We start from the raw sequence: 27,166 nt of genomic DNA on the forward strand, positions 1-27,166 counted from the left end.
AATAAAATAATAAATAAATGATGTCATAAAAAGAAATAATAAAAAAATCTACAAAAGATAAGGCTAATAAAAGCAGAAATATAAAGACAAATAAACACATTTTTAAAACTAAGAAGAAATGTGCTAATAAATAAAACATAAAAATAAATAATGTGGCAATAAAAATCAATATTACTCAAAAAATTAATCCATAAAAGAAAAGGCTAATAAAAGTAGAAATATAAAGGCAAATAGGTGAAATAATTTTAAATTAAAGCTGCAAGCAGCGTTGGACGGGTCCTCTGTGGGCTTGGAAACATTTGATCAGCATCTCCTTCCAGGCTACCCTAAATTAACAGCACTGGCTAATATTGTGCACGTTTGGGATGACCTATCTTTGTGAGAAAGTTTTCTCAATAATGAACATAAATAATACGGGGCGGCATGGCTCAGCGGGTAGAGTGGCCGTCTTGTAACTGGAAGGTTGCCGGTTCGATCCTTTGCCTGTCGTGCTCATGTCGAGGTGTCCCTGAGCAAGACACTGAACCCCTAATTGCCCCTGGTGGGTCATGGTTAGCGCCTTGCATGGCAGCTTCTGCCATCAGTGTGCGAATGGGTAAATGTGATATATCATGTAAAGTGCTTTGGATAAAAGCGCTATATAAATACAACCACTTATCATTTAATAAAACAAAGCTCACGCATAAGCACTTAGCTGACACGCTGAAGTTGGCTGCTGCTCAGGACATAATGCCTGATACTGATGCACTTGTGCAGGCTGAAAGATGTCAAGTTTCAGGAGCAAATACAAAGCAAGAATAAATCCTGTAAAATGCTACTTTAAACATTGTTGCCCTGGGGGAAAAAAACAGTTGCTAAATGAAAACTTGCTGTAGTAAATACTGTGACATTCAGTGTTGGTCATCAGATTCACTACAAAAGTGTTTGGTTGAGTGGAATATTATTTCTAATGGATGCATCCATGTTATGTATGTAGTTTTTTATGTATATTTTACATATACATTTTATACATAAACATGGAAGGTGACAACTTTACTTTCTTAACTGTCTGTATAAAATAGCTGCTACTTAAGATTTAAAGGTGTGCAGAGTTAATTTAGGTGTTCACAATTGCTTTCCAGATGTGGAAAACAGACTTCAAAAAATTTCTATATCTTGATGAGTTAGATTTTTTTTTTTTTTTAAATTCCAGGACTATGTTTTTAAGTTCCACATACCTGTGACTAAATATGTTGTGCCATTGTACAATCACTGTGATCAGTTGTAATGCACACAAATAAATGTTAAACTGAGTCATAGTGTTGTTGAAATAGCACTTACTTTAATCTTTGGTTGTTTCTAATATAATTTTTAAAAGGACAGTTCATTACATATAAAGATTTTTCTAATATACTTGTTCTCTTTTGCACTAAAACGTCAGAAAAACTTACTTATTGTTACTTCTTGGCAATTATGCTATAAGTTTACTGGTCCGGCCGCTGTGAGATCAAATTAGGTCGTATGTGGCCCCTGGACCAAAATGAGTTTGACATCCCTGTACTACAGTATCTGAGAAGATAAACATTTTAAATCCACAAGGTGGCGCTTTATTCTTGAATATCAGCACAATCAAAGGCTCACATACAGCATGCTCAGACTGAACACCACACAGTCACAACTTTGGCCTTCAGAAACAAAAACAGAAAGCGTTTTATACAAAGATACATAAAACATTTAGTTTCATTCAGTGAACTGGAGATTTTAGTTTGGATTGTTAAGACTTGTAAAGCATGAAAGCTGAATTGTAAGGCTGTCACATGACTGAGTAAATCCTTTGTGTTGTTTGATTGAATACCAAAAAAAAAAGAAAAAAAAAAAGGCAGGAAATGCCTCTTGCGCAACGGTGAACACTCCATCACATCATCCTTTTTCGAAGTCTGTCAGTACAGTTACAGTTTCTCACACTGCAAGGATGACAAGCTCAGAGAGCACACAGAGGCTGCTTCTGCAGAGTCTCTGGGACTGGTTTAGAGATCAGCAGACTGTCCTCAGATCTCCATTTTTCCCAGTTTTGTTCTCCCTGACGGTTTACCTGAGCTGCTGTTTCCCTTATGCCTGCCTGGATTTGCTGTGCTCCAGACTGACCCTGTTTCACCGGTTCAAGATCCAGCCTCAGAAGAAAGTGACGTGGGTAATGGCTTGGAGGTGCCTGCGTAAAATCTTCCACAACCACGTGTGTTTCCTTCTGCCTCTGTCTGTCATGCACTGGTACTGGAAGCCTGTGGTTTCTCCTCAGCTGGCACCAGACGTGCTGTCTGTTGTCAGGGATGTCCTGGCCTGCCTCCTCCTCTTCGACATGCAGTACTTTCTGTGGCATCTGCTGCACCACAAGGTCTCCTGGCTCTACCATTCCTTCCACAAGGAGCACCACCTCAACACTGCTACCTTCTCCCTGACCACGGAGTACACAGGAGTCTGGGAGATGCTGAGCCTCAGCTTCTTCTCTATGCTGAACCCTGCGCTGCTGGACTGCCATCCACTTACGGAGATGTTCTTCTTCATCACTAATATTTACCTGTCCGTGGAGGCTCACTCAGGCTATGAATTTCCCTGGTCTCCTCATAAACTGGTGCCGTTCGGCCTCTATGGAGGAGCTCAGCACCATGACCTCCATCACCTCAAATTTAAGGTGAACTACGCTCCATATTTCACACACTGGGACAGACTCTTTGGAACACTGAGGGAAGAATAAACTCAGAATGAGGCATAAAACAATGAGACTTTAAAGGGCTGAAGCACATTTGTTCCTGCTATTAACCTGCAAGAAGAGCACTAATAATGAAGACTGATTTTTGTACAACTTGCTGACATTCTGTTGTGCTTCAAGCTCAGATATGTTTTTTTTAAATATCTGTGTTCAGTCTGTAATGTAGCCGTTTCAGTGCGCACACTATGAAGGCATTGCTGCTTAACCCTCCTGTTGTCCTCATTTACGGGCACCGAAAAATATTGTTTCTTTGTTGGAAAAAATCCAAAAATTCAGCAAAAAAAATTCCCCAAATTTCTGAAAATTTGCAAAACCGTCAGGAAAAAAAATCCAACAATTCCTTGAAGGTTTCCCTTAAAAGTTTTACTTAAAAAAGAAAAAAAATCCCCCAAATTTGGCAAGAAAATTCTTGTAAATATTTCCAAACAATGAGTAAAAACCTTTAAAAAAAATCCTAAAAATATCTGAAGTGTTTACATATTTATCAGTAAAACTTCCACCAGATTTCACTGGATTTTGGTTGATTTTTTTTGTGTGAATGTTCTTAAGACACATTTTTAACATTTCTTTTTTTCCACCAAAACATTTTGAAAATGTGGACATCAGAAGTTTCACTGTGAAAATGTTTTTTCCCCCCACATTTTCAAACTTTAAAACGGGTCAATTTTGACCCGCGGGACAACATGACGGTGAACAGAATCAAAGATTTGAGAAGGAAAAATGTAAATCTCAGCTCCCAAACAAACCATTGGATGTACATCCACCCGATGACGAGCAGGAAATCTCAAATGAGACAGAAGTTGTCTATTTACTCGTGTTTTGGTCATTAATTTTATTCAATCTGCACCAAACTGACTGTAAGGACTGACACAAGAGAAGTGGACAATACTGGCATTTTTGCCTTTTTCTTTTTTAGCGAACAGAAACAGGAAACTGCGGCTGAGAGAGAAAGGGATGGCATGCAGCAGATATCCCCGACGCAGAAAGTGAACTTCAAGCGCTGTGGTTAAATGAAGCTGCTGGTTAACCCCAGTCATTGTAATATTATTTCTTATTCAATTAAAGCTGAATTACTTTGGAAATTGTGATGTTTTGTTGTAATTATTCTTCGGTTTACTGGATTTATTAAAGTGATATTCTGCCCTTAAACAATCATCCTCACTCTGAGTGGAAACTGATAAGAAAAGGAGTGTAAATGAGCTCAATAAATAGCCTAAATTGTGTATAAAAGAAAGCTGTTTTTTTTTCTTTAACACAGCAATCAATTGAAAATTAACTAAACTGTGAATGTCCATTCTGCATGTGTGGAGCAGGTATAAGTGCATTTTTGGAGATATTGTCTTCCAGTCAAAAAAACAAATCCCTGTGATGGAGATTATAAAATCTTAAGGCAAAAACATACTTAAATGTGAAGCTAGGTTTAGGTTAAATAAGTACAAGTTTTAATTTCAGTGTCTTATGTGAACAATTTATTGATGAAAACACAAGAGTCAGGTTTGAGTTATTTTTTATATGTGTTTAACTCTTCTGAATTCCAGTGTAAACACTCAGCGTGGAAGCGATGAAGAACGCATTGTCCTGTCAGAACACTCCCTCATATTTTGGAGCTGAAAGGACACCGTGTCAGCACATGCAAAATCTTTTTCTTATGTAAACCCGTACCCTTCCAGGAACCCAAACGTAATAACAGACGCAGAGTTTGCACAAGTCCGGCTAATCTTCCATGTATCACCCACAAATATGATCACAGCTGAAGTGTGATCAAGTTTTTCAGCTTTTCTGCCTTAGTCACTCTCCTCACTCTGTTATTACTCAAGATGGTTCCCCTGTAAAAACAGAGCTATTGTATATTCAACAAGTTTTATCCGTATAAATCTATGTGCAACAGCATAATTATAGAGTATTGTTGAAAGGATGACATGTAAAAGCAAAAGAAGGTCCCAAAAAAAGAATGAATTATCACACAGATTTACTGTATAATTACAGAAAAAACAAAGCAACAACAGCTTCAAGTTCACTTTCCTTCAGTTAGTAGGATCAGCTTTAGAGGAAAATTCTGGTATTCGTTCTAATAAGGAGAGCCATCTTATGTAACAGTTTCCTCTCTTTAGATGTAATTTATTTTGGGATATTTGCCTCTGAGATTCCTGAGATTGTATTTAGTTTGTGCTGCTTAAAATGATCTTTGGGATAATATATAATTGAGGGACTTTTGAAGTCCATGGGATATATTTTGCATACATTTTTATTAAAAGTAAAAAAAAATTAAAAATCGTGTTTTTATGTTCATTCTGATCATGTCTTCACAAATTCCAGAATTATTTATTATGGAAACAAGCACTTATTAAGAAAAAATGACTGGATATCAGTAAAATGTCAACTAAAAAAATGTCTGAAATTAATAGCAACCGCATTCTAATTAGCTAAACAATAATAAAATGAGCTTATTCAAAAATAGTTTTGATTGATTTCTTTTTAAGTTGAGAAAATCATGACAGATACTTCTTTTTGGTAATATATCAATTTTTATATGGAAATTGTATCTGTGTCTGAGAAATCACTTTCAACTGAGTTACTCATTACAATGGAAGTGTGTTAATTCCAGATCACTTGACCTGCTCCACATGATGTCATTTCCTCCTGAAGAAAAGACTGGAAAGACTCCAAGGCTTTCTGAGTTATTTAATATAAAGTAGTGTGTGAGTCAAGTGTGGATTTATCACACATCAACAGGTTTGCTACAATATCTTTATAAAGAACTTTCCATTTCAATTTTACTTAATTGTATATATAATATTTAGAAGAATCTTTCTGTAAAAATGCCATGTGGTGTTTGATTATAGGCGGCCATGTTGATTTCAGGCCTCAAAACAGCAAAAAAACAAAAAGTCAACTATGATACAAAAAGTCCCACAATTCTATATTGACCCATTTAGAGAAACAATAAATATACCTACTGTTTTCAGTGCTACATGTGTATGTCACATGTTACATTTAAATATATTTATTTATGTTGCTCAAATAGCTTCTTTGTAGAGGACACAAAATCCAAACTACAGTTATTCATTAGAGGTGAGTTAGAAAAAGATTTTTCTTTGTTTTGGGTCCTTAAACCTCATTTGTGGCACCTCTGAGGATATAGAGGTGTTTAAATTTCTACTTAGTCTACATCTACATTAAAATACCCACACAGCAGCAACAAGACGTTTCTCTGCACTTGTGTAGAACAACTTCACACATCAGACCAAATGAAAACATTTCATTGCAAGGGGAAGGAAACCTCCCTGAGTTGCCCGGTTATTTCTGTTCTGCCCTTTAGTCTGTCTACTTTCATTTCTCAGGTTTTTACCAAATCTTGTGACTCTATGTGCCGTCATTTACGTTACGCATCGGGTGATGGAGCCTTACGAGAATCCTGTCTGTAATCTGCAGCGACATCCAGTCATGCTTCCTCATGTATCTGGAATTTAAGTTGAAATGATTACATATAGTAAGTGGAAAATACCTGATGTCATAAATTGCATAGTTGGCATGATTAAAGTTCAAACAGCTGACAAAGAAGTGTCAGTTAGCAGAAATACATCAGCAAAGGCATGTCATGTGTCAAATGTGAATAGAGAGAGGAAAATAGAATAGAATAGAATAGAATAGAATAGAATAGAATAGAATAGAATAGAATAGAATAGAAAGCCTTTATTGTCATTGTATAACAAGTATACAATGAAATTGGGAGCACTGCTCCATTTGGTGCTTAGGAAATATTTACAATAAAAATACAATGCAATAAAGAATAATTAAAAATAGAATAAAAATACAGTAAAAATACAATAAAATAAAATCCAAAGAGTGGCAATTGGGGAAAATAAGAGCATTTAGATTGCACATACATGATAAAGTGACTTAAGAGATTCCCTGTGAAATATTGCGCATGTAGTGTGTGTTCCCAGTGATGTTACTGTCATTGTGTTCCTGTTTTCTTGTTGTTCAGAGCACTGATGGCTCTGGGGAAGAAACTGTCCCTGAGTCTATTTGTTCTTGTTTTCTGTGCTCTGTAGCGCCGACCAGAGGGCAGAAGGTTGAAAAGATTGTGACGGGGGTAGGATGGGTCCTTGATGATGTTTGCTCTGTCTCTGCTGTGATAGCGAGAGCTGGCGATATCGTCCAGGGAGGGAAGGGGGCAGCCAGTGATCTTCTGGGCGGCGTTGATCACTCTCTGCAGCGCTCTCCTGTTGGCTGGAGTGCACCCAGCATACCACACTGTGATGCAGTACGCCAGGATGCTCTCAATGGTGGCTTGGTAGAAGGTCAACAGCAGCTTCTCCTCCAGGTGGTTTTTCCTGAGCACTCTCAGGAAGTGGAGTCGCTGCTGGGCCTTCTTCACCATCGCCGTGGTGTTAACAGTCCAGGAGAGGTCATCAGAGATGTGAACACCCAGAGGTTTGAACGAGTGGACCCTTTCAACGCAGACCCCGTTGATGAGGAGTGGGGCCGGGTCCATGCTGCGTTTGCAGAAAAGCAGCCTTTATGAAGACATTATGGGATGCAGCAAAACAAAGTAGTTCAATTGGAACTCTTATTTCTCACAGTTTTCTGCTTTAAATACACAGTGTTTTAAATCTGTTTTATTTTGAAGAGCTTAACAGTTGCTTTCATTGTCTCACATTCAACCACAGATCTTTTAAGTACTGGGAGGATCTTTTCTTTTAAAAATACAAAAGTTCAACATTAGATTATATTTAACTTCAGACTTCCTTTTCTATAAATCATCCAGCAAGATTCTCGTCAGTGTTGATGAATCTGTATGAGTCAGAATATAGAAGTCCAATAAGGCAACTAAAGTAGGATGAATAAAAAGGGTGTTTCCTTTAATCAGATTTTTTTTATCGTATATATTTTTATCATGTATGTATGTATTTATTTATTTGTTTATTTATTTCAGTATTAATGTCATTTTCCAAGTTGAAAATGTCTAATATTCTGTATTACCAGATTCTCAATAGGAGAAGTTTACATTTCATTTCTTTGTGATAGTTAAGAGAATATCCTTGGCTGTTCATTCAAAAATAAATCTTGTTTGAATATGGGGATTGGTCCTGTAACTATAGTGGGGTTCTAACAATTCTGTGACTTTTTATGTCCAATTATTTAACTCATTATTTGGGGAAAAAATGATTAATCTATTGCATAAAGAGTCATGAAATCCAGCCTTCTTCCTGTATTCAAAACTAAAAGTAGGAATGCTAAACTGTTGTTTAGTATATGATTATTTGAGCATTATTCAAAGAAAATGTAACAGTCACAGTCATATTCGGTCATCTTTAAGGTGAAAACTTCTTCACTGATTCAGGACTTCATAGTGTTTTGAAAAAAACAATTATAGCTACAAACATGAAAACTAGCAGGAGCCAAACTAAAACAGCATCTTTTTAATCTTGGGTCAAAGTGATATTTTGATTGTGATATTGCTCTAATTTATTCTTCTATTTACTTTAAATTTCTTAAATGTATAACATACTGACAATGACTAAAGCTGAGAAGGGTGTGTGAGTCATCAGAAACAGGTCGGCATAGACGTATTATGTGTAATAGAAACGGAAGTTAAACTGACTTTACAAAGAAATTAGTGGGTGAATTTGAACTCTAAATGTTGTTTTTCACACAATTCTCTGCCTTCAGTACGTCTTTCTTAAATCGAGGTTTTAATTTATGACTGTTTCTACAACATAACAGTTGAGTTCATGATTTCACTTCTGACCACAAATTTCCTTCAGTTCTGGGATGGACTTTGGTTTTGTTCCCTGAAAGGTCAACAGCAGATTACATTTAACCGCAGATTTTCTTTTTAAAAATCATCCTGCAAGATTCCAGCACGTCATCAGTGTTGACTAATCATTATGAGACAGAACATGGAACTCCAGTTGAGCAACCAAACCAAAATGAACAAAATGGGTGTTTCCTTTAATCATATTTTCATTACATTGACCTTTACTGCGTATTTATTGTGTTCATTTCTTCAGTATAGTGCTGCAATAACGTGTAAACTGACAGGAAAATTGACTAGTTATTTAACATTTCTGTACCAAAAACATAAAAGATGTTGTATTTCCAGGTTCTCAAAAATGCAGGTGTGCTTTTTTTTTTTGGTCTTATGTTATTATAAAGAGAATATCTTTGAGTGTTGTACAGCAAAAAATCTGATTGGCTGCTGCAGGTCATGTGGTTACCCAGAGGCGAGCAGAGGGAAGCAGCTTCCCCTTGATCAGGTTTGTCAGCAGCACATCCACTGAGGTGAACTCTGTAACATCAGTCAGGATCTCATTGTTGTGGAAGTCCAGATGAAGGCGACACTCATCCAGACCGTCAAAGATCAACACAACCTGGAAGTCTTCAAAGCTGCAGATTCCTGCTGCTTTGGTTGCACTGGCTCAACTTTATCTCTTTCAGCACATTCAGCTCTCTGAAAGTCAATGGGAACATGACCTGGATGTCCTTGTTGCTTTAGTCTTCAGCCCAGTCCAGAGTCAACTTCTATGCTAACACTGTTCTCCCGATGCCAGCCACTCCCTTTGTCATAACTGTTCTGATTGGTTGGTCTCTTCCAGGTGAGCCTTTAAGGATGTGATCTGGTCTGATGCTTGCTTCTGAATGCTGCTTCAATCTGTCTGACCTCATGTTCATCATCGACCTCTGCAGTCCCTCTCTCTGTGATGTACAGCTCTGTGTAGATCTCATTCAGGAGGGTTGGCTGTCCTGCTTTAGTGATGCCCTCAAACACTCTCTGGAACTTCTTCTTCAGGTCACATTTAAGTTAACATCGGCAAACTGCAGCAACACATTCTGAATGAAAACACAGCAAACGAGATCAATGAATAAATGACAGTCCACACAGAGACAAACACCAACTACAGCATCGTGAACGTCTTGAGGAGTCTCTGAAAATGGAACCCGTTATCTCTTCATTTAAACCTCATCATGTCTCCCCCTCGCTGTGACGTGGAAGTTCACAACAGACAGAAACAGCAGGTTGGACACCACGGCATACAGGTGACTCTTTCTGTCAGTTCCAGATTACATCTGATCAGCAAATGGACGGACATCTTTAATTAATTCATCCTTCGACTGGTCGCTCTTGAAGGACAGACAAGCTGGGTCCAGGCATGTTTTTAGATGTTACAGGCTTTTACTTTGTCACCATTCCAGCAGCACAGGAAGTGTTTTTCTAAGAAGCAGTTTCTTGATATGACGAAGATGCTGCCGAAAAGTCTTAAACTTCAGGTAAGAATGGAAGGCAAACTGTTGCTGTCTAGCAAAGGATGTGTCTAAACTTATAAGCAGCTGGAATGGGGACAAGCTCTGATGGTGTTTCCTGATGAAAGGAGTGAAGGGCATAAAGGTGAATTTGTGTTCAAAATAAGACTGACGGCTGAACATAAAAAAAAAGCTTTGTGAAACATCAGGAGCTTCACCATTGTCTGGCTGGGTTTGCTGCATTGCGTGACCTAAATATGTAGCAGGCGGCAGGAACTGATGGGACTCAGAAACACCTGCGCAGTTTAATCATTTGTCACTTGTATAATTTTCAACTAATAAATCATAGTCATTTTGTAGTAGGATCACAATCATATGATCGTCAGCAGGTTTCTGCATTCACTTGTTGTCATGGTTACAGTGATGTCGTGCTGGCTGCTTTATCTCCCTATAGGAAATCCTTAACAAATCAGATCCAGACTATAAGCTGCATCACTGCCAAAAGCTAATCATTTGGTCCTTGTGTCATTTCCGACCTTCCCTGAAAATATCATCCAAATATGTTTTTCCGTTTCTGAGTAATGTTGCACACTGACAGAGGGGCAGATGGAATCACAAACGTACAGAGATTATTGCAACAAAAAATTAAAAAATAAATGATGAAAGGGCAATGAACGAGGAGCTATTAAGAGCTGTCAAATGAAGATGTTCCAGGGTGTTTTCCTTTGAAGAACAGATGAACTGAAAAATGTGTATCAGCAGTCGATCTTAATTTTTACCACAACTTACGAGTAAGGAAATAAAACCCATGTGACACTTAGTAATTTCTAAGTTTATTTAGGCTTATTGTGCATTTTACAAGCTGTGGCGGAGTAGTCTTCACTTCCAAATGACAATTTTCTCTGGCAACTGACTGACATTATTAAATCATCACAAGAATGGAGTCATATTTCAGTGCATGCAGAGTTATCTATTCGGACAACTGTATGTACAACACAGACTATAAACTGTGACAGAAAACTCTTCAATCTATGATTTCATCCACTGAAATGCAGATGCTTGTGATTCTTTCACTTCAGTCGTCTTTAACACAGTAATTTGCACATAATAGACACATAAAATCCCATCCTATCATGTAAACATCTCAGCTATTAAAAAACCCCCCATAATTTATACATCACACAGCGCTGTATATAAACTGCACAGGCACATTTGACCGCCTGCCCTGAGCCTGGTTCTATTGGAGGTTTTGTTTTCCCCCTTCCTATCGCGTTCTTTTTTTTGTTTTTTTTGGTTACTTTCTCCTTTTTCGTTCCTTTCCACCGTAGCTCATTTGGAATTACAATGAGCTACGAAATACAAACAGAGCAGAGAAATCCAAAGTTGTCTTTGGATGGTTGGGCTTTCTGTGTTCTGTTTGAAAGGTCTGCAGAACAGATGAACTTTATTGTCTGGCCCAAACGGTGACAGAAATTCTCCTTTGACAAGGCTCCAACAATAAAATGCAACACGTACTAAAACACACTTAAGACACAAGTTCACAAACTCCAGATTTCTAAAGGAAATGTTATAAAGAAATCAATACAAAAAGTATATGCACTGTTCAGTGTCTTATTTCATTTTGTTCAGGGTGATTATTGCCACCCTTACTAGGCTAAGCGCTTTGAGATGGCATATGTTGTGAATCTGCGCTATATAAAATCAACTGAACTGAATTCATGCAGAAGTGTTTTGTCCATCTTGATTGTCTCTAGACAAAATCTCTATGATCTTCTCTGCTTGGTCCTTTTTGCCACTTTTTTCAAGTGTTTGGAGCAAGATCTTTAGGGCATTTCTGCCATGCTCCTCTACAAACTTCGTCAGCAGTTCAAACGTCTGCTCCTGAGCGTCGCGTGGGTGATTGACTTCACAAGCGTCAATCTTAGCGTGTTTCATCCCATTACGCTGTGCCACATGTTTCATATCCTTCCATGTAAGCTCTTCTGCAATGTCAGGCAGGAACGGCTCCAGGTCCTTTACTGAAAAAAACGTGGAGGAAAAAAGTCATTCAGACAGGACTTTATGGTGGTTTGAAACAAGACAAAGGTACTCAGAATTCTGTTGGCTGGTTTAAGGAGGATAACGGTATATTCCTCCTTCCAGAAAAAAAAACAAACAAACAAGAAATAGCAGCAGTAAAATCTTAACTAAAATGGAATTAAGTGTAGAAGAAATTTTCAGGTTGTTGCAAATCAACTAACAGAAAACAGATAAACAGAACTGCATTAATTAATCAATTAGTTGTCAACTATTATATGAATCACCAACTATTTCTTTTTAAAGAAAAACAACAAAATTCTCTGATCCCAGCTCCTTAAATTTAAAAAGTCTCTAGAACAGTAAGCTGAATATGATTTGGCTTGCTGACAAAACAAGACATTTGAAGACGTCATGTCTGGCATTGTGAAGCACTGGTCAACATGTTTTTCTACAATTTTCTGACATCTTATAGACCAAAGAACTGATTAAAAAAACTGGTAATTGCACTAACAACAGCTTGATATAAACCAGGGTGTCTCTGGCAACATGTTGACAAAAAAGCATTTGTTGCTTACTTCTGAATTGGTTGGAACAAAACAAAAACCAAAAAAGAAAGAAATACAGGGTGTTTACTGCAGTGCAAATCTGGACACTAATTTATTGAATTCTGAGAAAGCAAATGCTGATTGGTTAAACTTGGAAAGGCCAAAAAGTCATTTTTTTTCCCTAAATTAAATGGAAACAGAAAGACTAAAAAGGTGGATTATGAGGTCATTTCTGTCGTAAAAAGCTTCATGTCGGAAGAAATAGCAATTCAGGCTAAAATATTGCACCAATTAAAACATGTTTTGATTTTCTTACCTCTAAGCGGTATCTCCTGTGAAGCAGAAGTACAGTGAATGTTAATTTTCAATTTCACAGCAATAAAATGAACTGTTTGCACAAGCTTTACCACATCACTAACAACACTAACACTTAAACAGCCCACGAGCAAGGACAGCGAAGGTTTCAGACAACTAACCTGTCTCTCGTACATAAAGAGGCAGCTATGCCAAGATTAGAGGAGACACAGAAAAGCATTTATGATTCATGTGTGCAAAAGCAATTAGATAAACATCTTAGAGCAGGTCAGGCAATAACTTACATCATCAGGTAGTGCTGCGTCCGGCGGTGTTTTCACTTAAGAGGTAAAATTTCAAAGAAAAAGATACAAAAACATTAATCAAAAGACACAAAATCTCTGTTTAACTCTGAATTCTGACTGAAACTTCCGTGCCCTTCAGCGACAGGAATGAATTAGGATTTTGTGCCCTCTGGTGGTCTGACATAAACAGTCATATAGTAGTAGAAATACTCACTCTCTTTTCTCTTTTTCCAAAATAGAAATCCTCCAATAACGGCTCCCGCAATCGCAAGAACAGCAATGACGGAAACAGTTATGATGGCAACTGAAACACAAAGATAACACCAATTGATATGTTTATTACAGCTTTTTCTCTTGATAAATGTTGTGGCAGTGCACTAACTAAAGCCATCATAATTTAATTTATGTGCTGTAACGTTTAACTGTAACTTACCTCTGCTTTTTCCATGGCATTCTGTGTCGCTAGTCTGTGTACATTCCTTAGAAACACCATAATCACATCTTGAACCGCAACAAAAAAAGAAGCATGAGTGACACACTGGACGAGAAAAAAATTCAGAAGACATTTTTAAGATGGTACACACATTGGTCCAATACCAATCCCCAACCCAAAGCCTTAACACTAAACCGTTACAGACTCAAGCGACATCACAGCTGTGTGTGAGGGCTGGAAATCATATGAAAAGAAATAGTAGGATACATTATAGTCATAGCACATGCTACTTGCAAACAATACATTGCCACTGTAACAAACAAAAAAAGAAAAAAAAGAAAAAGAAGTTGTGTTTCATTAGCTGCTTGGCTGGATCACTCAATATTTTGTGGCATTTTCATGTGATACAGCCATGGAAAAAAATTACTAGATCACCCTTTTTTTCCCTTAAATTTCTTGTTAATTTTAATGCCTGGTACAACTAAATGTACACTTGTTTGGAGAAAATATAATGCTAACAACAAAAATAGCTCATAAGAGTTCAATGTAAGAGCTGATATCTAGCCATTTTCCACAGTTTTCTTGATAATAACGCAAATCATTTAAGGTCTTGCATCAGTAGCTATGGCATTATACTGCCAAAAACAGCTTTGAGGCATTCCATGTTTTCTTCTCTGTCTGTTTTAGTCTCATGATTCACACATGAGTTAGTACTTGATTCATAACCATTGTTTCTGATGACTGTAGCCATGCATCTCGGCATGCTCTCCACCAGCTTCTGACATTGTTCTGCCATCACAGCAGCCCATTCCTGTTGCATAAATTCAAATAAATTGGGCTTGTGGTTCTCCATTTTGCGTTTGATGATTTTCCACAGGTTTTTCAGTTGGATTTAGATCTGGTGCTTGAGCAGGCCAAGGCATGGTTCCAGTGTTCTGGTTCTCCATCCAGGCTTTAATTGACCTTGCCGGGTAGCAAAGGTCATCATCGTTGATGAAGGGCTTCGTTCATGCCCTGTGTGACTTCAGACCAGCTTCTAGAAGTCTGTTTCCAACTGTCCTTGCTGAACCTGTCACATCTCTCCACAGAGCCCACTCATTTTTAAGGTCCTTAAAGGTCTGACCATGATTCTTGGCACATGAGTGACGGTCATCTCCTGGGGTAGAAAGATGTTTCCTGACCAGCTAGCAATTTGGTAGCACCATGTTCGGCTTGTTTTTTTCTTGGTGTAATGAACGGCTGTCTTGGAGATCTTCAGTTTTTTCTCTACCTGTCTCTCACTCGTGCCAGTTTCCAGCAGTGCCAAGATGGCTGCCTTTGTGGCTTCACATAATTCTTTTGTTTTAGGCATTATGTGAGAGCTGACAACTTCTGAGTTGTGCAACATCTTGAATGTCAGCAGGAAACCACTCTAGGTCTTTGTATGTGAAGTGCTGCTTATGACATGAAATGTCCTCTTATATGTCCTGTCAATACAATGAAGCTTAAGCATGTCAAATAGGACATAAAGTATTGTGGAATCAGCTGCATTTTTGTCGTGTTCATTGTATTCTTCAGGTAATATACCTTTAATGGTACCAGGCATTAAAATGAACAAGAAATTACAGAAAACAAGGGCGGTCAAACAATTTTTTCCATGACTGTAAATTGAAACTATTAAAAGTCAGGAAATCCATGAACATCTTTAAATATATCTTTACAACTAAGCATTCAAAAACTTAGTGAGCCACAAATTCCATGAGCCTGTGTGTGGGATTGGGCCATAGATTCACTAAACACTTTAATATGAACAACTGTATGCAATGCAATCCAATACAACAGCTCAGTCCATGAATTCTACTTTCACAAAACTTCCCCAGAAAGGTGATACTTCTTTTTCATTATTGTGGTCAAAGTGGATGGTGGGGGTGCACTGGACTATTATATTTAGAAGCTTTGTAAAATCGGAATTCATGACAGAGCTGTTGAGTCTCTAGTTGAAGGAGCAGAACTTACGTTTTGCAAGGGTAACAGACTTTACACATTCCAAAGCCTCTGTCACAAAAGAATCCACTCTTACATCGACACGTTGTGTCTCTGGCAGCGGTGCAGGGCGAGTTCACCTCTAAATTAGCTGAAAGTGTAGTAAAGTCATACAGCTGTCAATCCAGGAGCTAACAGGACTTCACACTGCTTCAAACTTAATTTATCTTTAAAAAACAAAACTTATTGTCTTACTTGCAATAAATAAAAGTTCGAGTTGGAGACTGAAGCTTTCTTTAATATTTTGGTTGTATTAAATTACCAGGGTTTACTCGATTTTTATGCATTTTCTTTATCAATTAATCTGACCATGATTTTTAGATTAATCTGGGAATAGCTTACATAAGAAAATACTTGACAATTGTCAAAAAAAATGACTGTCATATTTTCAAGTTGATGTAACTTTTTATATATAAAAAAATCACCTTCATGTAATTTATCCAGATACTAAACAAAGAAAAGCTGTGTCATCACATCAAATATGACAAACTTCTGGTAGATACTGTATTACTGTTTTGTGTTTTATGGTATGTAGTGTGTCCTCCTCATTTTGTCATGCCACAATAAGAAAACTCGGTGTAAATAATAAAATTAATGAATATCTAACACTGTTTGGTCCTGGCATTACACTGATTAGCCTTCACTCTGTCATACAGAGGCATCAATAATATTTTAGTACCACCTGTGCTTGTAATACAGGTCAAAATGGCATTTTTTCTGTTTGCTGATGTTGTTTTCAGTTCATCTGACACTAAAAGAAGCAGCAGTGTAACGGCGTGTCTGTACCATGATCGTGTGAGCAGGAGGTGCAGGGCTGACACGTCTCGGCTGAGTTCGGTTCACTGTTGTAGGTACCGGGTTCGCAATTCTCACATTTTCCATCGTCTGGATTTTTAGTACAGTGTTTCTCGATCCGCTTACCTACAATATGAAGCCACATGAGAAAGTCACACACACAAAAGCCACATACAAACAGGTCATTACTGTACCACCTATTCTTGTCCTTACCCGCTACAGAATGTTTTAAACTGCGTCAAATTTATATTGAACAAATGAGTGCTGCTGGTAAAGATTATCATTTCCACTCACTAACCTTTATCTCTGGTTGTATTGGGATCCAACTTCTATGTGTTGGTTGTATCCACAAACTAATATACACTACTTGTCCAAAAAAAATGTGACACTTGGATTTAACTAAGCAAACAGCTAAGTGCCTACCATTGGATAATTACTGCAGTGATGAATACGTTTCAGCTGCAACAACTTATTTAACCCTAGCTGATGCAGTGAGGAGCTTCTTATTTCTTAAACAAGCATGTCGAAAGACATATCCTGTGGTCATGTAAAGGATGTTAATCTGTCTCAGAAGGGTCAAAGTATTGTCCTGCATCAAGCAAAGAAAACAACTAAGGAGATGAAACTCCTAAAATCAGGTTAAGAACTGTCCAACGCATGATTAAAACCTGAAAGATAGTGAACCATCATCTTTGAGGAACAAATGTTGTCGGAACAAACTCTTAGATGATCGTAGGAAACCAACAGTAGAACTCAGAGCTATGTTTAATAGTGAAAGTGAAAGCATTTCCACACGCACAATGTGAAAGGAACTCAAAGGATTGGGATTAATCAGCTGTGTAGCTCTAGGAAAACCACTGACCAGCGAGGCTAATCAGAAAAAAAGGCTCCAGATTGGACTCTGGAGCAATGAAAGAAAGTCATGTGGTCTGAAGAGAGGCAGATGAAGTGATGCACTCATCATGGCTAGTTCCTACCAGCCTGTGGGGGTTACGGTCATGATCTGGGGTTGGTCAGGTTCAGTAACGTTATGTTCCCAAAGAATGAGGTCAGCTGACTACCTGAATATACTGAATGACCAGGTATTTCTATCGATGGAGTTTTTCTTCCCTGATGGCATGGACATGTTCAATAATGATGATGCCAGGATTCATGGGATTCACTTTGTGAATGAGTGGTTCAGGGAGCATGAGACGCCATTTTCACACATGGATTGGCCTCCAGAGTCCAGACCTCAGCCCCCTGAAAATCTTTGGGATGTGCTGGAGAAGACTGAGTAGCGGTCCAACTCTCCCATCATCAATATAAGATCTTGGTAGAAAATAAATGCAAATCTGGACAGAAATAAATGCTGTGACATTGCAGAAGCTTATCGAAATGATGCCACGGTGAATGTGTGTCGTTCTCAGAGTTAAAGGCAGTCCAATGAAATATTAGAGTGTGTGACTTTTTTTGGGATAGGCAATGCATATGTATCATGAGTATATATATACCCTTTTTGCTATTCATAGGAATTTGACTTTGTGCATTTTTAGCAATAAATATCAGCACTAGTACAAATCCATTTGTTTTTCTGCAATACATTCAATGTTTGGCCTGTAGTGTAATCGTTCCAATCGTTTCAACTGAAGGCTACATGAAAAAGCTTATTGTACAGTATATATGAGTTTTAAAGTTATTCTCTAATGTCCTGCATAATCAAATGATAAGAATGGGTGACTAAAAAATGACTGAATGAAGGAGCTTTGTGCCACTGTAAGTATATTAGTCTCAGCCTGACCACCTCTGTAAAAATTGTTTTCATAGAGCTGGAACAGCCACATTAATGTGAAATGCACTTGATTAAAATGAGCCACTACTGTCCTAAAAGTTAAAGAGGGCTGCGAAATTTATCTTTATAAACTTGTCTTAATGTTGCCCTTCCAGACCACATGTCACCTGTGACACTCACCTGCACCACACAGACAGCAGCTGTTGTCGTTATGCAGGTACGTGCCATCTACGCATGCTTGTCTTCTTCTACGGAATATTTCCTTCAGTGAACCCCGGAACGCTGACCCTTCAGGCTGGGGTGAAGCAGAACTAAGAAACCAACCGGAAAACCGAAAGTGAAAGTAAGTTACTCCATATTAGCTTAGTTCGAAAAAATAACTTAAAACTAAACCCAAGCAGTCTCCTAACGTACGTTTTTTATGCTTTGATAACAGCCACCGTCGAAGTTTCAATTCAGGTGTTGAGTTGAATTCTGTAACTAGTCAGTTTGGTTCCCCGGAAACTCCACCGCCTTAAACCCGAAATAATCGTTTTATTTGACTTAACCACTACCCAGTCTTAACCTTTAAGTCACCTTTAACTATAAAAGTAGTGTTAACGTTCATTAAAACAAGGAAGCACTAAACAAGGAATAAGAAATAAACACAGCGCACAAACGTCAACTAGCACACAAACTTTACACCCGTAATATGTTTACTTACAGTGACACATGAAGGAAAAACAAGATGGTAAACAACGCAGGCACCCTCACCAGCATCGTGTTAGCACCTAGAAAACTCCTTCTACGTTGTATTTGCCCTTCTCTGGTTGTATGAAGTACATACAGTAACCGCCTTGACAGTGAAGTCACAGTACGCAAGCGGGGGTTTCCGGTGTCGGTGTGTTTTTCCTCGCTTTCGAAAGCTGTCACCAAATACGAAACTGTCAGTTTCACAGAGTCCAGTTCACACTATAATCTACAGATGAAACTGTTAACAACAAAAAGACTTAAGAGTGCAAGCTTCTACTGTGGATGTCCGCCATGTTTTATTATTCATGCCAACTGCATCATTGCTGTGTTTTTAGGAAAGCCCCACAAACACCAATTCCCTGTAGTGTGAGTCAAAAAGTATCTGACAGAAAATTCCGTCCACAGGAAACTGTCTTCCTCAACATATATATATATATCACATTGCTGGACTGCAGTGACACGTTTTTGATGACAACTAGTAAAGAAAAGAAGCAAATCATTTCATGTGAAGCATTTTCTACACTTTTTTTGCTTTGAAAATTATGCAAATTAATAATCTAGAGTCAAAAGCAGTGGTTTTTGTTTCCAGTTTCATCTTCAATGACCTCTGTGGTGATCACAGCTCTTGTTAGAAGCCCTTTTAGACTTCCTCTTTATTAAAGAATTTAACATTTGCTGTAAAGAATGCGGCAAAATTATGTGAGTTCATTCATAGTTACTAAAAACAATGTGATTTCTGAACTTACTGAGCAAGATCAATACTTTCTTATGTACACTGACAGTCAATAGAAACTTTGAGACCATATTTTTCAACATAATTTTTATTTTGAAGCCTGAAACTGGATTTTCTTCATATGAATCATTTGTTTAGCATATTGGCATACAGAAACAAAAATCTAAAGGTTCAAGAATTATTTCAAAATAAAGAATTTCGCAAAAGAAAACGGCACCTGCCAAACACAAAGTCACAACAGTCAATACCGAGTACGGCCTCCATTTGCTTCGATGCAGGCAGCAATCTGTCGGCGCATGCTTTGGACCAGGCTTCTGATTGTGGGTTGGGAACAGCCCATACGCCTGGCTACATCACTGTAGCTCAAACCGGCCTCCACCATACCCAGTGCCCGGAGACGTTGTTCATGTGATAGACGCGGCATGATGCTGTTCACTGCACTAACAATGGTGGCCTTTTTTGGGCCTTTATATAGGCCTTCAAAACCCTTTCTCAAATTGTGCAGATACTCACTGAGTACTGCTTGGTGTGTATTTGGTTCACTTTTGCAAAGTGACCAACCCATGTGCAATGAATCATGACAAAATGACAACTCATCATTATCTCAACTACCAGGGCACTAGATCATCAGTAAATCCACAATGAATAATTACAACCCCCCTACAAGTAGAATTCTGCGTACATTTCTACCTCAAAGTTTCTATTGACTGTCAGTATATTTTATTCACTGTTTGGTATCCCTCTTTGTTTTATTTGAATATATCATGCTATCTTTGATTTTTTTTTTGAAAGAGCAAAACCAATATATTTTATTAGTTGTTTAATTAAGATGATTATTATGAAGCAGCTGTTCTTCAATCTGCAGATGACTTCATGCTAAACTCAGTTTGTGCCACTAGGTGGTGCTATTGCTCTTTGTCTGCTAGAAATGCACAGGATTTTGATTCCATTGACACAATAAAATGTTTCTTCTTCCAGTGTACTTAAATGATTGCTCAAATAACTCAATTCATATGTATAACAATATATGTTGAGATTCTCAATCTATCACAATGCTACAAGAGGACTGGCCAAAATTAAATAAGACTGGATCAAATGTCATAACTGCAACCTACAGCTGAAAGTGCAAAACAAAACATTTTAAATGCAATTTATTTGAATTAGCTGCACACATGTTTGTTGGGTAGTAAAAGTGAAGTTTAAAATGTGCGTTTTTCCTTGCTGTACTGATATGACCTGCTACTGACTCATACCTATCTTATTTTTGTTCCTGAACAGGAAATCGGGCAAATAAAAGTAAAAATACAACGATGCAAGCGAGCAAGGCTCTACACAGCTGGATAAAGAAACGTGTACTCATCCACGTTAACTCTTTCTTACATTCATGGAGTGCCTTCGGAGCAACACAGTCAGTGAACCTGATGTAAGAAATTCATGCCTCACGTCCACTCCACATCCCACAAAATGCCATATTTGTTTGATCTCTGCCTAGTCTCGTTAACAGCAAATTTATCTTTTAGCAAAAGTGGGGGAGAAAGTGTTTGGCTGGGGAATAAAAACTTAACTTGAAGGAGGACTCCCGTGGGATTTGCTTGTTTTTGCATGTGCATCAAATTTCAGGCCTTTGTAGTCCCACTGAGTCCCAGTGTCGGCTCTGAACCAGGCTTCTGAATGCTCATGTCGCCCACGTACGGAGCAAAAGGAACACATACAGCTGTTGCAGGACAATTAGAAGTTAATTATTTTACTCACAGTAGCTGCTTGGATTTAGCAATGCCTTTAGATCAGCTCACTCTTTTAGTCCAGACTAAAATATCTCAGCATCTACTGGGTACGTGGCCATGAAATTTTGTACAGATAGTCTTGGTCTCCAGAGGATGCAGGGTAATGAAGTTGTTGATTTCTTCTGTGTGTTCTTACATTTGTGATGATAAAGGAAATTAAATTGTAGGGATGTCCGATATTGGCTTTTTTTTTTTTTGCCAATTACCGATATACCAATATTGTCCAGCTCCCAATTTCTGATATCAACCGATACTGATACCAATATATGTGGGCTATTTCACAATTTCACAAATGTTAGGTAACATCACATATATCCTGTAGTGGAATTAACACATTATGTCTAATTTTATTGTGATACCCCACTGGATGCATTCTCAAATGCAGCAAGGCTTTATCATGATGGGCAAAAAAAACCGCTAATGATATTGACTGATATTTTATTTTTATGCCAATATCCCCTTATAAATTGTCACAAAATCTGGCACACACATTCATCCCCTCCTCATAATGAAATCTAGTAACTCTGATGATGTTTCAACAAGAGCCAACATCAAGTCAATTCTCTCTTTTTCTTTTATTTCTTGCTCTTGAACAAATGTCTGCAAAACTAAAGATAACCCCATTACCCTAAGCTGCTATTTTGTGTTTCCTGCTCATCTGAACATTTTCTGGTAAACACGTAGTCATTATACCTGCTAAATACGAGTCATATATTCTCAGAGTGAAAAAAAGTTATTGTGCTACATCATGCAGTGCACATTTTGGGAAGTAAAATCTTCTTTTTCAGTTGCTAAGTTTTAAGATAAGCGAGTGGTTGCGTAATCTTCCCGGCACAGATGCATGCTTTTTGGTGCCTCATCCTCTGTTTTATGTGGGCTCATGCTTAATGTAATAATATCATGAGAATGTTACCAGCAGGCCACAATGAGAGCATTACTCTCTTCCATTCTACTGTACTACAGAAAAACCAAATAGCTGCAAAAGTGCCACCGGAGAACTGCAGCTCGTAGATTTCTGCTCCATGGAATGGCATTATCATCCACGGCCAATGTGTTCCGCCTCCCATCGCCCCCAGGTCATATGCAGAATAAGGCAGAGTAATAGCTCCAGTGAGATGGAGGGAAGGAAAAAAATAAAATAGAATAAGACAATGTTTTTGTTGTTAGGAGGAAGCTGCTGGAAGGGGCCGTGTTGCAAAGTCTCCCCAGGGAAACAGAAGAAGAGGGAGGAGATGATTCCGGGGAGGTAACAGCTCTTCTCTTTTGGTAAAAAAAAAAAAAAACTTGTGCGGTTGTCTGTATGCTGAAGTTCATTAATGCTGTGTGTTTCATAGATTTAGTTAACTATAGTCACGATGCTCTGGGTCTTGTTTTGGAAATTGGGTCACAACAGTGTTAACTCAAAATAACAAGCAAAGCAACAAGTTATTCCAGAAATTGTGCTGCATGTATGTCAGTGCCACGATTTGTACTAACTGAAATGTCTCCCCTTGAGTACACTATGCATTTGTTAATTTCAAATTTCATGCATGTTGTGGAATAGAGCTTCCTGTGTCTTTCTTAATCCCTTGAGGTTGAAACTTCTTATTTAAATTTTGCTGTCTTTTATGGAGCCAGAGCTGTTAGGCCTACAGGTGGTAATCACAATCCATGAATGCGCTGAGGGTGAATTTGAAAGCTATTTCCGGCTTTGCTCTTTTCATCCAGAACAGCTATGCAATTGCAACTTTGACATTTAAACACAACCGCCATAACAGTGTTATGCATTTGTGTCCTGAAGTGATATATTTTTTTAAACATTCAACCTATAAAGACTGACGAGATTCACACTCGGAAACCAGACAGTAATATTTTTATTTGAGAAATCTTGAATGTGAGGAAAGAACTACATGGCGCTAACTGCTTGTGTGCCCACTATAGACGAAACTGGCACTGGTGGGACAAACTGATGCTTCTTTACACACAGAACAGGAAAAGAGTCATGCTGCTCTTCAACTACAGGAAATAACCTCGGTGCTGATGACGCAGGTCTCGGGGGAAAGCTCAGCAAGTTCTGTCGATGTGAAGCATACTGTACACTCTGTATAAGTGCACGAACAAGCAGGGCTGTGCAAGGCGGTGCAACATGTTGCAGCACGGACACACACATTCACACTGCCACATCTCTTTGAGGGTTTGTTTTGTGGCATACATTAGAAGTATGGAATGTGTTTAATACTAAACTGTCAAACACAACTAAAATATGTCCCTGTCTTTCTCTCCCCCGGCACCGGCTTACACACATCCACACAAACTAGATGAAAAGACGTAAATCTGTAAAGCTGCCACCAGATGATAAGTCTGTGCAGAGAGATTTCCCCCAGCAACATGTCCAGCGGTCTGCCTAATTAGAGCCGAGTGTATCTGTGGGCAATGGCTTCTGCGTCTGCACATGGAAAGGGGGGATTTGGCCGAGAGCGTTCATTCACTGGACTGTCTGGTGGCAAGACAATGGTGAGGAGGCAGATTGGATGTCTTGTTTCCAGAGGAAAGACAAGAATAATGCCGGTTGAATATCCCATAGAGGTGGATTTTTGGGGGGACTGTTGGTATTGGAAAAATCCGGTTAGGGACTTAATGGAAAGAGAGGAGTAGCAGGGAGAGGCTGAGCTGAGCCTGTAGGCCAATCTGATGCCAGCCCTGCATGTCCCGTCCTTTACCTGTCCTCTCTGTCCTCAGAGTGGGTCCACTCCACTCATTTATGCTTTGTCTAAACCATTATATGAAAGGGCGTCCTCCCATCCTGTCCTCAAGGACGGCTGCTCTCTCACTGCTGAGTCCGCCCTTGCACAGAATATGTGACTGTTGTGATCCTAGTAGCCCCTGAAACTTGTACGGATTTGTGATCGGCTTCAGAAATTTCCAATCAGGGATACCTGTAGGCAAAGGTTACTTCTGCAGCATATGTAGAAATTCATAAACTGAGTCAACAGCGAGACCTAAACACTGAGAGTGTGTCAAAACATAGCTGGTAAGTGAGCAGAGAAGTTGAGCAGTTCATTCAGCAGTTATCGATTTAAAGGTTTGAATTGCATACATGGAAATTTGAAGTTCAATTGTATGAAAACGATATTGTGACAAGCCAGTACACACTTAAATAATAGTACTGAGCGAAATCCAGTTGAAACTTAAGTCGATGAAGAGTTTTTGGCTTCATTTATAAAGGGTTTGTGGGCACATGGTTGAAGAAAATGAGCAACACTAACTACATAATTTGACTTTCAGTTACTTTGCCAATGGCTGCGCAGTGTCTATATTTTGTTGCTCTAACAACAAAGTGATACATGCATCAGATTTTTGTTCAATAATTCAAAACACACTAGTTAAAATGTCCGATTTTGTTTCTCCTAATGAAAAAAAAGTTTCATAAATTACTGGACTTGCAGCAAAGACAACATGTTTTTCTGACCTTTCACCTAATGTTCCACCACATGTGCAGTTTTTTGGCAGCCTTTTCAGATTTTCTAACAAACATAAGCAACATATACAAACATGACCTCCTGCAGCATCTTCACTTCACTGAAATTAATCCACTTTCTGAGAACATAGAAATACTTAACATGAAACTTTTTAATCGCCCACGCAGAAAATACACATAAATGCACAATGAAACACACACACACACACACACAGAGACTACCCACACTGCATGAACACACAAAGCTGTCACCTCCCACCCACCAGCCTGGAAAATATTAACCTTTTCATCTCATGTCACCTTTTCGTCTAACTTCATGCTCGCATGCCTTTACAGACACACGCCACGGCGCACACATGCACGTTACAAACTGGTTGTAAGTGCACACGGATTCATGCGTACAAACACGGAGACACACAAGCAGCTGCAGATATCTCAGAGGAACTTCAGAGAATTCAGGGAGTGGAGAGTCATTTTGTTTAAGAGGACCAAACTGCAGGAAATGAGAATCATTGACCCTCCCTTGTGACCGAATTTACAATCTGTGCCTGAAATCAGTTGGAGGAAGAAAGAAAACAGAGAAAGTTAGCTGGAGAAGGAAATGTTTGAGCGTCTATAAATAGAAGGCCCATGTTTGAAATGATTCTGAAAGGCATGCAGTCATTTATTATTCAGCTCATATTGCTCCATGTTTATCACATAGAACGAGAAGAAAGGAACTTGACAGGCTTGTTTCGAATCTAGATTTATTTTCCGACAATAGCAGATTTAAAACTGGTGATAGGCGACATTGTGCATTTATGACATTATTTTAGATAAACCCTGATTTACATCTGACAGGTTTTATAACAGTGTGAATTTCTAATACTGGGATGTGAAATGAAGGAAATGAAGCTTTGAACTAGTAGATCAAATACTGTATTAGCCCCACAAAATGGCTGTATCCCTGTAAATCACAAATCAGTTCAGCTCCTCGAATGCAACACCAAACAATCTAATTGTCTTAGATCAGCACCTACAGGCCAGCTGCTTTGTGCACACTTTGACTGTACTCAGACAAAGGGGATTTCAAATTGCCTCTCAAATACGCTGTGAACCTTGATTTAAGATTTTTATCACAACCAACTGCGAATATGGGAGGCTGCTATTTGAGCGTGAGGCATTAACTAAAACAAACAGTATATTGTGAGTGCGAAGAGAAGAAGCCGTTTGCATTGAAGAGATGCATGGGGCCTCATTCATAATTCAGAGGCGTCGCAGCGATATGAGAGAGGAGGACGCATCTGTCTGCATTACGCCAGCGTTGCCTCCTCGTTGCATCACCCTCCCAGGAGGTTCGTTTTCGAGAGTTTAATACGCTCCCTATCAGTTGCGCTCTGGCTGTGGTCTAATTTCAGCCTCAGATAAGAGCCTTTATTTGTCACCCGGCTCCTTTGCCCTGTCACACAGCCTAGAAGTGCCTCCTCAGTCTGAAATCTTTAAAAGGAGTGCTGACTGGATGGGTTGCCGTTTGTCTATACGTTACTCGTGACGGTTAAGTGTGCAGTATCACAAGTGAGAATATTATGAACCCTCAATGCTAAGTCAAAACCCATCCCCCACACACACATATAGCTGTCTCCCCACACAAAGAGAGGCGCATGTGCCTTATTACACACACACACACACACACACACACACACACACACACACACACACACACACACACACACACACACACACACACACACACACACACACACACACACACATACACACTTACACACACACACACAGCTGGCTGCTGGTCTGTCTGACCTAGTTTATTTCTGTAGGCTGCTCTAATGGAAGGAGCGAGCGTGGTGTATTATCTGACTGTATCTGATTTGCATTTCTGCCCTGTCACTGGCAGATGGCACCAGAGGTCGAGAGCAGAACTTTTCGGAGGCCCGCTCACGCACACAACACGTCCTGCACGTACACACAAACACACACACACACAAAACACATGAAGTTTCACACTTGTCATGTAAGAACCTGAGTTGTCAGAAAAGCTGGGGAACTGCAGGTTTGTTAAGCTGAGTTTATGTGTGAGTAAAAAATGCTGGATGTGATAGAGTCATGCACGCTTGCAGACTAACGCAAACGCATGTTGGAACGTAGTACAATGCTCACTTGCATGCATGCATGCAGAGGGGTGGAGCGCCTGGTGTTCTGAACTGTAGCGTTCGGTTTACACCCTGTGCTCTTGCACTATTCATGCTTAATAGGAAGGAAGTGATGAATCACGCTCACTTATTTGT

The 27,166-nt window shown here is 38.9% G+C and overlaps 2 protein-coding genes across 2 annotated transcripts; one reads left to right on the forward strand and one right to left on the reverse strand.

Annotated features, from left to right (window-relative positions):
• Positions 1-1,923: 1,923 nt before the first annotated feature.
• Positions 1,924-3,828, forward strand: LOC110945200 (cholesterol 25-hydroxylase-like protein). The gene has a single exon (XM_022186795.2). It carries the CDS (start codon positions 1,952-1,954, stop codon positions 2,729-2,731), a length of 780 nt encoding a protein of 259 aa, XP_022042487.1. The 5' UTR covers positions 1,924-1,951; the 3' UTR covers positions 2,732-3,828.
• Positions 3,829-10,815: 6,987 nt separating this feature from the next.
• On the reverse strand, positions 10,816-19,197 carry fas (Fas cell surface death receptor). Its single transcript, XM_051960315.1, has 9 exons — positions 18,882-19,197; positions 18,359-18,489; positions 16,399-16,533; positions 15,586-15,703; positions 13,591-13,658; positions 13,372-13,461; positions 13,158-13,192; positions 12,875-12,890; positions 10,816-12,012 (listed from the first exon to the last, which is right to left on the reverse strand). The coding sequence occupies exons 1-9, from the start codon at positions 18,935-18,937 to the stop codon at positions 11,711-11,713; spliced, it is 951 nt and encodes a 316-aa protein (XP_051816275.1). The 5' UTR covers positions 18,938-19,197; the 3' UTR covers positions 10,816-11,710.
• Between the last annotated feature and the right edge of the window lie 7,969 nt (positions 19,198-27,166).

The sequence above is a fragment of the Acanthochromis polyacanthus genome, chromosome 15 (genome assembly GCF_021347895.1).
Source record: "Acanthochromis polyacanthus isolate Apoly-LR-REF ecotype Palm Island chromosome 15, KAUST_Apoly_ChrSc, whole genome shotgun sequence".
Classification (NCBI taxonomy): Eukaryota; Metazoa; Chordata; class Actinopteri; family Pomacentridae; genus Acanthochromis; species Acanthochromis polyacanthus.